Genomic DNA, 13,284 nt, shown 5'->3' with positions numbered 1-13,284 from the left:
GGGGAGGGTACAGACTGTGAAAATGACGGTCCTCCCTAGATTTCTGTTTATCTTTCAGTGCCTCCCCATCTTCATCCCAAAGGCCTTTTTCAAGCAGGTGAATTAGGTTATTTCGGGCTGTGTGTGGGCGGGTAAAACCCAGCGAGTGAAGAAAGTGTTGCTGGAGCGCAGTTGGGGGGAGGGTGAGTTGGCGCTGGCGAACTTCTGTACCTACTACTGGGGCTTTCCCAGCTTGAAAGCTTTGGACGATAAATTTAAAATGCCAGCAGGGAATGGTTTTAGGTATTTGCAGGTGCGAGACTTCCTGAGAAAACAGGTGCCGGCCTTTCCGCTGCTGCCGCCACGGGGGATACAGGATAGAGTAGTTTCCAGTACCCGGGTGGGAGAGGGGAAGATATCGGATATTTACCAGGAGCTTTCGGAGGCGGAGGAAACCCTGGTAGAGGAGCTTAAGGGCAAGTTGGAGGATGAGCTAGGAGGAGAGATAGAGGCAGGTCTATGGGCGGATGCCCTAGGCAGGGTTAATACCTCCTCATCATGCGCCAGGCTTAGCCTGATACAATTTAAGGTAGTCCACTGAGCACACATGACAGCGACTAGGATGAGCAGGTTTTTCAGGGTAGAAGATAGGTGTGCGAGGTGCGCGGGAAGCCCAGAAAATCATGTCCACATGTTTTGGGCATGCCCGAAGCTTAGAGGGTTTTGGCAGGGTTTTGCTAAAGCAATGTCCATGGTACTCAAAACACGGGTGGTGCCGAGTCCGGAGGTGCCGATCTTTGGAGTGTCGGAAGAGCCGGGAGTTCAGGGGGCGAAAGAGGCCGGCGTTTGGCCTTTGCCTCCCTGGTAGCCCGGAGACGGATCTTTTTAATGTGGAGGGACTGTGTGTGGGGGGGGGGGGGGGGGGGGGGGGGGGGGGGGGGTTATTTTACCATTCTGATGTCATTGTTTATGTTACCTCAATAAAATATTATTAAAAACATGAAATAACCATCTATTTGATTAAACTTTTGGTCACCAATATCTCTGTGTGACTTGCCATCTTAATTTGTCTAAATGCACTCCTATGAGGCACCTCGAGACATTTTTGCTGCACTGAAGCTGCTTTATATTGTGGGGCACACACCCCAACTCTGATGTATAACAAATTGGTGGGCAGTTACAGTGGACAACCTCTTGAGTAGATCTTGTATAATTGATGTCCGAAAGATATAGAATGTCAAACTTCCTCCACAATACCATCAGCTAATGAAAATATCTGCTGTTACAGATGGGGCAAGGATTTCAGTTCCTCTGTTTATAAGTGATTTCACAGTTAACTGGAAGTTGCGCGCACCTTTAGCATTGCATAACGCAGGGGAAGAATGAAGTTTTAAAAAAATGATTGTGGTTGTTTAATGCTGTTTAGAATATTCTAAACATTTTCATCACTTTACCAATTACTGAACGCAGGCTGATCAGGTCCTAATCCATCTAGTTAGATTGGTCAGTGGATGAGATAAACAATTCCTGCACTGTAACAAGAGTCAATGTGCCTCAAGAACTTCCTTTCCCACTGACCATACTTCTCGCAGCATAGTCCTAAGCATTGTATTCTGGCCATTCTCAGAGCATGCACAAAGCCATAGCAACAGTGGGATGCCTGCAGTATGTTCCTTTATTGGTCAAAAGTAATTAGTGGAACAGTGATTTTTATTCAAGATGACAAAGGGAATGAATTAAACAATGGTCAGTTTACCCCCATTATAGCTCTGGCCACATGGTACAGCACATTAAATACCGAATGGTTCAATCTACCGGGTTAATATGAAAACAGTAATACAAATGTCGGCAGCTAAGATTCAGCTTTGCATCAGAGTGCCAGAGAATCAATATCTTGATTAAATAATAATGATGGATTTACCTAGTTTTTCATCTGATAAGAGGAAATATTGCAGATTGTGCGCGCGATGGAGCTAAAAGATATGATTATGACAGAGGAGCTTATAAATTAAAATATGGGCAGCACGGTGGCACAGTGGTTAGCATTGTTGCATACGGCGCTGAGGACCCAGGTTCGAATCCCGGCCCTGGGTCACTGTCCGTGTAGAGTTTGCACATTCTCCCCGTGTCTGCGTGGGTTTCGCCCCCACAACCCAAAAAAAATGTGCAGGATAGGTGGATTGGCCACACTAAATTGCCCCTTAATTGGAAAAAATAATTGGGTACGCTAAATTTATTTTAAAAAATTAAAATATATTTGTATAATAGTAACATTGCCGAAATAAAGCTTCAGCACCATGTCTCTCTTTTCAACAACATGCAAAGTTCTGTACAACAGAGTGGCTATTTGCATAATTATTGATCGCATCTTGCATTACCAAATAGGATTTCCTAATTTAGCCATTTTCTGAAAAAGCATACATTTATTCTGAATGTAACACCATCTGTGCAGTTATTCAAGTGTGTTTGGCACAATAGAATTTAAATTTTCCAAATGGAAATGTCAAACAATTCCTGAGTACTTAGATACCACAAATACAAATGTATATTTTTTTTTAAAAGAGCTGAACTTCGAAATTCTGGTGCAATTCTACCAGTTGGAATTGTTTTTATATACAAGCAGCAAATAAAGAAAATCCTTCTAGTGAAAGGATTTGAAATATTATTAAAGGATAGCTAATCAGGTTACTGACTCAGCAAATCCTGTGTTTGAAATTCAGTGAGGCCCAAACAAAATCATTATTGAACAGTTGTGGTTCAGCTGCACTGAAACGGCTGACTCAATTCCCACTAGATGGACATAACAAATACATTAGAAATAAATGGCAGTGACAATTTGCACCATTCTCCATGTGGCAAAGTCAGGATGCATTTTGTACAGAATGAAGATTGGTGCTGACACTGGGTGACCACAGAAATTTGTTACACGATGAGGTGGCTGCCGGTCAAATGGGTTAATATCTTGTAGATTAATGGCATCAGGAGTATTTTGGACCTCATTTTCATTTACCACAGTTTAGAGAATACAGATACACCAGCTCCTTCTGATTTTGGGGGGGGGGGGGGGGGGGATTGGGATTGCAGTAGTGAAAAACATTGCTGCCGCTCTCAGTCTACCTATTTTCTCTTCACGTACTTTAAAATTATTTATCTACAATCTAACTCTACTTTGCATTACAACCTGAACCTGCTTCCCATTGTAAAAGGTAGAGCACCAGTGCCCATATTTGAACAAGGCTATTCTGCAATGGATAGATTGGAGAGATTGCAATGGATTGCTTTGGTCAAGTGTGTCCTATACTGCGCTGTAATGTTCTATGCTCTAAGCTCCACATTTCAATTGTGCCCATCCCCTGAGTTTCCTTCCTCATCCTATGCATCCCAAGTCTTGCCTAATCGCATCATAATTGGCTTTCCCCCAGCTATAACTCTTGCCCTGCGGTATATTTCCATCGCAAAAGTAAACCTAACCATATTGTGGTCACCATCACCAAAGTGCTCACCTACCTCCAAATCTAGCACCTGCCCTGGTTCATTACCCAGTACCAAATCCAATGTGGCCTCGCCTCTTGTTGGTCTATCTGCATACTGTGTCAGGAAACCCTCCTACACACATTGGACAAAAACAGACCCATCTGCCTCACGGTAGCATGGTGGTTAGCATCAATGCTTCACAGCTCCAGGGTCCCAGGTTCGATTCCCGGCTGGGTCACTGTCTGTGTGGAGTCTGCACGTCCTCCCCGTGTGTGCGTGGGTTTCCTCCGGGTGCTCCGGTTTCCTCCCACAGTCCAAAGATGTGCGGGTTAGGTGGATTGGCCATGCTAAATTGCCCGTAGTGTAAGGTTAATGGGGGGATTGTTGGGTTACGGGTATACGGGTTACGTGGGTTTAAGTAGGGTGATCATTGCTCGGCACAACATCGAGGGCCGAAGGGCCTGTTCTGTGCTGTACTGTTCTATGTTCTATGTTCTAAAGTACTTGATCTATAGCGTTTCCAGTCAATATTTGGAAAGTTAAAGTCACCCATAACAACTACCCTGTTACTTTCGCTCCTATCCAGAATCATCTTTGCAATCCTTTCCTCTACATCTCTGGAACTTTCCAGAGGCCTATAGAAAACACCCAACAGGGTGACCTCTCCTTTCCGGTTTCTAACCTCAGCCCATACTACCTCAGTAGACGAGTCCTCATTAAACTTCCTTTCTGCCACCGTAATACTGTCCTTGACTAACAATGCCACCCCTCCCCCTCTTTTACCATCTTCCCTGAGCTTACTGAAATATCTAAACCCCGGAACCTGCAACAACCATTCCTGTCCCTGCTCTATCCATGTCTCCGAAATGGCCACAACATCGAAGTCCCAGGTACCAACCCATGCTGCAAGTTCACCCACCTTATTCCGGATGCTCCTGCCATTGATGTAGACGCACTTTAAACCACCTTCCTGCCTGCCGGTACACTCCTGCAATCTTGAAACCTTACTCATGACCTCACTACTCTCAACCTCCTGTATACTGGAGCTACAATTCAGGTACCCAATACCCCGCTGAACTAGATTAAACCCTCCCGAAGAGTATTAGCAAATATCCCCCCCAGGATATTGGTACCCCTCTGGTCCAGGTGTAGACCCTCCCGTTTGTAGAGGTCCCACCTACCCCAGAATGAGCCCCAATTATCCAGGTATCTGAAACCCTCCCTCCTGCACCATCCCTGTAGCCACGTGTTCAACTGCTCTCTTTTCCTATTCCTCGTCTCATTAGCACGTGGCAGGGGTAACAACCCAGAGATAATAACTCTGTTCTAGCTCTAGGTTTCCACCCCAGCGCCCCGAATTCCTGCCTTACATCCCTATCCCTTTTGAAATGAAATGAAATGAAAATTGCTTATTGTCAAAGTAGGCTTCAATGAAGTTGCTGTGAAAAGCCCCTAGTCACCACATTCCGACACCTGTTCGGGAAGGCCGGTACGGGAATTGAACCGTGCTGCTGGCCTGCCTTGGTCTGCTTTAAAAGCCAGCGATTTAGCACAGTGTGCTAAACCAGCCCCTATTTTTCCTACCTATAGTTTTCCTACCTATGTCGTTGTCTACTACTGCTACTGCGTGTCTTTGATAAGTATGTACCTGTCAGGCACAGAGGAAGTGGTCGAGTGAGGGAACCGTGGTTTACTGAAGTAGTTGAATCACTTGTCAAGAGGAAGAAGGAGGCTTATGTAAAGATGAGACGTGAAGGTTCAGTTAGGGCGCTTGAGAGTTACAAGTTAGCCAGGAAGGACCTAAAGAGAGAGCTAAGAAGAGCCAGGAGGGGACATATCCTTGGCAGGTAGGATCAAGGAAAACCCTCAAGCTTTCTATAGATATGTCAGGAATAAAAGAATGACTCGGATAAGAGTAGGGCCAGTCAAAGACAGTAGTGGGAAGTTGTGCGTCGAGTCAGAGGAGATAGGAGAGGTGCTAAATTGATATTTTTCGTCAGTATTCACACTGGAAAAAGACAATGTTGTCGAGGAGAATACTGAGATACAGGCTACTAGACTAGACGGGATTGAGGTTCATAAGGAGGAGGTGTTAGCAATCCTGGAAAGTGTGAAAATAGATAAGTCCCCTGGGCCGGATGGTATTTATCCTAGAATTCTCTGGGAAGCTAGGGAGGAGATTGCAGAGCCTTTAACTTTGATCTTTATGTCGTCATTGTCTATAGGAATGGTGCCAGAAGACTGGAGGATAGCAAATGTTGTCCCCTTGTTCAAGAAGGGAAGTAGAGACAACTGTCCATGTAGAGTTTGTACATGAAACAAAAGGGAAAATGCTGGAAAATCTCAGCAAGTCTGGCAGCATCTGTAGGGAGAGAAAAGAGCGAGCGTTTCAAACAAAACAGTGATAGCCTTTTGCCGTTCATTCCACAGGGCAATACCTTGACCAGTGTCAAGTTGCTTGGTTTAAATTTCAAACAATGCTTGGCAGTTGACTGTGTGTCACCATCAACTGGTGCTTTCTCCATGGCAACACCTCCACCAGAGTCCACTTGCCAACCAATCAACATCCTCTTCTCACACAGTATAATTTCCTCGGCATTGCAATTGTCCTGATGAGTGCAAGGCAAAAAGCTTCGACAAAGTGTCTTTTTCAGTCATACTCAGTTCTGCACTACCAAGCGACTATTAATCTTGTTTATAGTCTGTTAAATTCCATAATATATTCCTCTATTGAATTACCGTCTGTCTTCCTAAATTTATCAAAGTCTGACCATGCCTCTTACGCATTTAACAGATTGTCTTTTGCATAAATTTTATCCATAAATCTTCATAGATTATCTAAACCTTCCTCAGTGACTAAATGATGAGTCTCTAGCTCCAGAAATATCTTGTAAACGATCCTTTGTTTGCTGGGAAGTGACAGTACCATGACCATGCTTTTTTTTCCTCTTCACTAAGGATGCAGCCAGTGTCCATATATCTAATTCATTTTTACTTTAATCTTAAGGTTTATATTCCGGGAATCATCAGTAGAATCAGGGAATCACACCCTGACAATTTACGCTTGGTTTCAACCAGTCTTCTGAAAAGTAACTCAGATTACAGCATTGTGTGCAAAATCCATTTCTTCATTTCCAATCTTGACCTTTAGACAATCATTCTCTGCCACCATGTTGAATGGATCCAAGCAAGATGGTGAAGCAAAAAACAAAGATATTTTTCTTGTTCCTAGATTTATTCACAGGATGCAATATTACAGATCAATGCCTCCAAACTACCATCCTACTGCACCAGCTGACTTTCTTCGTGCACTTTTTAAAAAATGAAACAAAAATTTATAAATTGAACAAAAGATTAAAAATGACAGGAGGTGACGGGCCCTGGTGGGACACTGCAACTAAAACAAAACGTCAAAAGGAAAGTTGGGGGGGGGGGGTAATGATGCTCCCATGCTCCCCAAACCCTGCAATGCCCACAGTCGTGGAAGACCTGAAGCATACCAGTGGACACGGCATACCACCCGGCCGAGAATGGAGCCATGCTAAAGGAGCAGGCAGTGGGGTCAGATGACCCCTTCGACCATCCCTTGCACGAATCTGTTAATGGTCAACTTGTCCAGACCCAGGAACAGGTTTATGAAGAGGTCCTCCTCCCTCCTTTCCCCCTCCGCAATGGGTGACTATGATTAGGAGCACAGGACTGAAGTGCAACCAGGGATTGAGGTTGAGAAGCTGTTGTAGCCCCTTTGAATAATGAAAAGGGGGCTGCAACCTCAGGTAATCTACGTTAAACACAGACTTCTCCTCGGCCACAGGAAAGACATGCGGCATGGGAGTCTGTGAAACACCTTAATTTACGATTGCATGGCACTGCTTTGTGCAACATCGTCCACGCCAGGTCTGTGATGGAAAAAGGGTGGGCTCCCACGCAGGGTCCCCTCCACTGGGGACCTCCTCCATCGTCAGACAACAGAACGGAATGACAAGGTATGTAACTTAACTTCAAGTGACCCCAGAGAGGTTTAGGAAGGCTTTTTTCTTTTTCACAGTGCAACAAAGCAGTCACTAATTAAAATGAATCAATATTCTGTCATTTGCAAATCCTACTTCACCTTGACAAGCAAAACACCTTATGGTATATGAGGATATAATGTGCAGATTTGGAAACTCTTTTGTCAATTACATGTTCTTTTCAGACTTAAAGAGGACTGTATCCTTTTAGTTAAGATAAAATTATATGTTACACCATGTTTCCTTGTCAGAATGGTTAGAAGTCTGTAATACTAGGACAACAGTCCAAACTGATTATTTGAAAGCAGTGCAGCAAGGAAGATAATATAAATGGAAAATAATCTAAACATTTCTTCTATATAGGCGCACCCCATTTTCAAAACAAGCCCTGTATATGATAAGAAAAAAGACCACATTTGGTGAGGATTAAAAATAGTGTGGAAGAATATTATCATAAGTACTGAGCAATTTATAAAATGCATGACTGTTCTACCACTTTTCATACCATCATAACAAGACTTATTTGCTAATAATATGAAAAATATATCTCAGGAGCTACAATGGGCATTTAGAGTTACATTAAAAACATTCTTCATCGTGACCCCATGGTTTAAGGATACCTCACAGTAACACTTTAATATCAGCATTACTAGTTTATGCCATTCACTAATTAGAAGCAATGCAGAACATTGAGCCTCTGGGGTCCAGAGAGAATCATATTCGTGCTTCTGAATGAATGAGGTTTTGTCAAGGGTGAATGCTTCAACGTTGAGCCTTGGGAGCTAATACTTCAATGTGACATGGCTAGTCCCAAGCTTTACATGTAGTTTTAAGGCAAAATTTTCCAGAAAGTGATAATTAAATGTGTCCTTCTTTAAAACAAAGCGGAAATTAATATCACTCCACGATTTCTGATAAATTGCACACTTGAAGCTTTGTTGCTCGCTGCTCTTTGCCTAAACATGCTTCACAATGTGTTAAAATAGCTTTGCAAGATTTTCTTTTCAGAGTACAACAGGCTGCCAGGAAAAATAGAAAGGTCCTTCCGAAACTTACCAAATAGACCCATCAATCGCCATAAACTTTCTCCTCGTTTTGCAACGAGGCTGCACGACTATCATTCCATAGAAGCCCAAACCCAGAGAGCAAGACAGCATACTATATGCAAATTGAATACAATTTGCACAGCTAGACCCACACCATTGGAATGATATGGCTAGCCAACTAGAAAATGAGCCAAATTCTAGACACAACATAGGGTTATAAACCCATCTGCAATGAACGGCTTGCAATGCAAACTTACTGAGGAGGCAGAGCAAGTGTGGTTGGCTGAACCTTAGGTCGACGCTTTGCGGATACACCCATTTGCATAGCCGAACGTTTCAGAGATTGTTGGTTTAACAGGCTGGAAGCCAGACCGGCATGATACTGGAGCTGAGAAAAAGAAGAAAGAAAAAGTATACGGTCAGTTTAGGAGCAGAAACAATAAAACCCAGGCATCATAAATCTCCTGTGCTGAAAAATCAAACAATAGTAATATCTTGGAGAAGGATTTGTTTTTGATGCCGAGAAATATGGAGAAACAAAGCTTTTTTTTAAAAAAAGAATGACCCCATAATACGACACACATTACCTGCAGCTGGCCTGCTCTCAGGCCACTTTCAATGCCCTTAGTAAACATATGAAAAGGGGTCAAACGATCACTCTCCCAGCAATCTTCACAAACTGTGGAAAAGTGTGGCCTTTGCTGACTTTTTCCCAACAGGTACATGGCCAAAATTGAGAACTGTGCAAGAATGTATCAGCAAACCCATGTCACACAACCCAATGGTAGACATGTGGAAGTCCTTCTGGCCCTTCCCAGCCCTGGCTCACTGTTAGTTTTCACACACATGGGGGCTGGTTTAGCACAGGGCTAAATAGCTGGCTTTTAAAGCAGACCAAGGCAGGCCAGCAATTCCCGTACCAGCCTCCCCGAATAGGCACCTGAATGTGGCGACTAGGGGCTTTTCACAATAACTTCATTTGAAGCCTACTTGTGACAATAAGCGATTTTCATTTCATTGTTTTTCATTTCATGCTCCTCCAGTTTGTTACTGCTGTTCAATCTTATTACTTTGCCAGTTATTTATACAAGACCAGGATTCACCTGCGTCTTGTCATCTTTTAAAGTAGATTCTAAATCTTTCCTTTTCCCTTCAACATCCTCATATGATCCGCATTTTTCAGATGTGTCAAATACATACCTTCTGTCCCCAGGTATTTTTGGGGGAAACTTTTGTGCATTCCAGTGGCATGGACATTACTCACCTACAGAAAATAACCACGTTGTATGTTGTTCATCCACACAATAAATGCTTATCCTCAAGAGATTTCATTCTTTCTCTGTACTGGAAGCGGTTCTTCCATTGTTTAGATGCATTGCCTATTCCCTTGTGACCAGCCTGTTTTGTGTCGGTCACTGTAGTTTTTGGCAATGGTTTCTATCATGCTTACCTTACAGGGTTTTTCTTTCTTTGTTTTACCTTATTTTGTTTGGTTAATTCACTTAGTCATATTTGCTTTGTGTAGGCTTCCTTGACCTTACCTTGGTGCGTATTTGTCTTAAATACCTCAGCATTATGTCTTTAAACCTTTTTAAATATATCCTCAATAGGTTTTCTTGAATTATAATTTCAGGTAAGGTCTTTCCTCATTCCTATGAAGGTGCTCCTTATAAAGTTGCATGCGGACTTCCGGTGACGGCAGGTGGGAGGCAGCCACGCGTTGGAGGGCTCCCGTTCGGGACCGGCATTGTCGGGGGAAAACGAGAGTTGGGGAGGAGGGGTTTCAACTCTTGGGTGTCATTTATGGTACTCTTTTAGAGGTTGGATGGCATTGAGTGTCGTCCGGGGGGGGGGGGGGGGGGGGGGGGGAGCTCTACAGGTTAATGGTGACCATGGTCGATTCTGGACTCCTTTCTCTTTTTCGCCTTTGTTTTTTTCCCCACCGTGGGAGTGTTTGTTTTATTTGATGCAGATATTGGCAGGTGGGCCGTTGGTTGGGTTGGTGGGAGGGTGGGATCGTTGTTGATACAGACTTTGTATCTGTTACTGTTTACTGCTTGTTGGTGGGGTGTAAACTTTGAAGGAAAATGTGAAAATGGAGAATAAAAACATTTAAAAAAATATAAAGTTGTATGCAAAGTATCAGTTTAACCTGATTCATGTAAATCTAAAGGCATAAAGAAAATTCACTAAACAAGTGAATGTACACAAAGATAGATTACAATCATGAACAAGACTGAAATACCTTTAAGAATTTTAAATATATATATTGTAACTGGACTCTGGTGATTTGTCATCAAGATTAACAAATTACCCATTCATTACTCTGCCTTTTAAATGCTTCCCCTTCACCATCACCTCAGTTGCCTCTCAGGCTCACCCTGAATAAACCAGAAACACTCTCTCTAGATTTTCTCACAACTCTCACTGATTCTTCGACCTCAACTTTTCCATGAAATGCAATGCTTTCTCTCTTGACCTACTAAAAAAAAACTGGGATGAGCCTCAGGAAGTAGATAGTTTTCTCAGACTGGACCATTTTCATTATTGGTTCAAGCCACATAAACGGAGGTCAACATTAATTGAGATTTCTATATTACCGCCTGTCTTTACTTGAGCTTACAAATTATAATATCTTTATTATTGTCAAAAGTAGGTTAACATTAACACTGCAATGAAGTTACTGTGAAAATCCCCTAGTTGCCAACACCAGCGCCTGTTCGGGTACACCGAGGTAAACTTCAGAATGTCCAATTTACCCAACAAGCATGTGTTTGGATTTCTTCTGAATATACATTATTTTTAAGTCGTAGCTGCCACGCAGGGAGCTGCAGCAAAAAGGCAACAAACATGCGAAAAAATGAGGAATTTTAAACTTGGTAGAAGATGAGCCAATGTTCTGCTGGAAAGTGAAGGTGTAATTCTACACCCACTGGGATCAGGTAACCTACCTTAATCCATAATTTTCCAGTGTTATATATCAAATATCCAACATTTCTGGAATATGATACTGCCAAGGGTGGCACAGATCTATCTGTGGTTCAGCTCACTCAGCTACATCGCTGGCTTTTAAAGCAGACCAAGCAGGCCAGCAGCACGGTTCCATTCCTGTACCAGCCTCCCCGGACAGGTGCCAGAATGTGGTGACTAGGGGCTTTTCACAGTAACTTCATTGAAGCCTACTCGTGACAATAAGCGATTTTCATTTCATTTCAGTGGTTAGCACTGCTGCCTCACAGCTTCTGGAACCCGGGTTCAATCCCAGCCCCGGGTCACTGTCTGTGTGGAGTTTGAACGTTCTCCCCATGTCTGCACGAGTTTCCTCGGGTGTTCAGGTTTATCCCACAATCCAAGGATGTGCAGGTTAGCTGGATTGGACTAGTTAAATTGCCCCTTAGTGTCAGGAATGTGCAGGTTAGGTTACGGGTTGCAGAGATGGGGCGGAGGGGTGTAAATGGGTAGCTCGTTCGAAGAGTCAGTACAGACTCGATGGGCCAAATGGCCTCCTTCTGCACTGTAGGAATCCTATGATTCCAAGTCCAACTGCAATGCAATGATTTTAAAACAGGCTGTTCAGTTGTAGAAACCGATTTCTCTGAAGCAAAGTTTGAGTCAGAGTTGCTACAGATTGGCAGGGCAATGCTTCTGCTTTGGTGATGCACATAATTAAAAATTGTAATGAAAAATTAATCCAATTGCCTCATCATTAACCTAGCTGATGCTGCTCACGGTTGAACACATAACTAGTCCAATCAATTCCAACTCCTTTAGAAGATTTTGATTTGTGAGAGGATACAAGTAGTGCAATTTCAAACGTTACTTCCGTGACAACCTGCTAAATGCAAAGTATAACGGACCAGCCTAGGCTCTCTTGTGCCACTTTGTGGTGATCAGAGTTGATCATCTCTCAGAGTAAGACAGTCCTCTCTCACTGCATCAGAGTCAACTCTTTTTGATTCAATAAGTGTGCAGATTGTTATACTCAAAATCTTTCATAACATGGATTCTGGATTGGTTTTACCATCAATACAGAATCTGTACTTCCCATCTAGATTATCAATCGTATCTTCCCCCCCCCCCAAATCACTTATACAAGCACAGTAGTTATAGGAATGCAATTTGCCAGCTGTAGACGATGGTCCTCATAAGGAGGTCACATCAAAGTAAAAATTTATTACATTATTTTGTTTCAAATGTTGATTTAAGTACTGTTTTGTAAAGCATTACTCAATTCTTAGCCTGCCTTGGATTTGACTATGACTTTAAAAAGTTGGTGTTTGCTGGGGCTGGTGATGAAACTCAAGCAACAAAATTTCTTCAGTTTCGGATCGGCAGTCGAAGCTGGAAACTCAGTGGGCCTGATATTCCTACACATGTACCGGCCAGGAAATGGCAGCACATGTGCAGTTTGTTCATTCTCACATCCCCAGCTCAGGAACAAGTCCTGCGCACATGCCCAGCTCAGGAACAAGTCCTGCGCACATGCACAGAAGGAAGCAAAGGGAAACAACATGACACTGCGGGTCTGGTGACCTGAAAAGGAGCACCATTTTGAGAGGTATCCCGAGAGGACTCAGGAAGTGGGACAGGGAGAAAGTCTCAGACCAGGAAAATGGCCTCAAACCGGAGAGTGGAACAGAAAGAGATTCCAGAAGAAAGTTCCGGGTGGGAATCAGAGATGGATCCCGCTGAGTCAAGATAAACTACAGGAACCGAGCGGAAGATTCCATGTGAAAGAAAGGGATGCAGGAAGCAGACTTACAGTAAAATGTGCT

The 13,284-nt window shown here is 43.2% G+C and overlaps 1 protein-coding gene across 2 annotated transcripts in view; it reads right to left on the bottom strand.

Annotated features, from left to right (window-relative positions):
- Positions 1-13,284, bottom strand: part of med27 (mediator complex subunit 27) — a 263,109-nt gene that overhangs the window by 156,205 nt on the left and 93,620 nt on the right. For both annotated transcript variants that reach the window (XM_038781753.1, XM_038781754.1), the window contains exon 3: positions 8,767-8,897. In XM_038781753.1, coding sequence (XP_038637681.1) covers positions 8,767-8,897 — 131 coding nt within the window. The remainder of the gene's footprint in view (positions 1-8,766; positions 8,898-13,284) is intronic.

Source organism: Scyliorhinus canicula, chromosome 21 (genome assembly GCF_902713615.1).
Source record: "Scyliorhinus canicula chromosome 21, sScyCan1.1, whole genome shotgun sequence".
Classification (NCBI taxonomy): Eukaryota; Metazoa; Chordata; class Chondrichthyes; order Carcharhiniformes; family Scyliorhinidae; genus Scyliorhinus; species Scyliorhinus canicula.
Note: the sequence above shows the minus strand (reverse complement) of the source record. Positions and strands in the feature narration are given on the sequence as shown.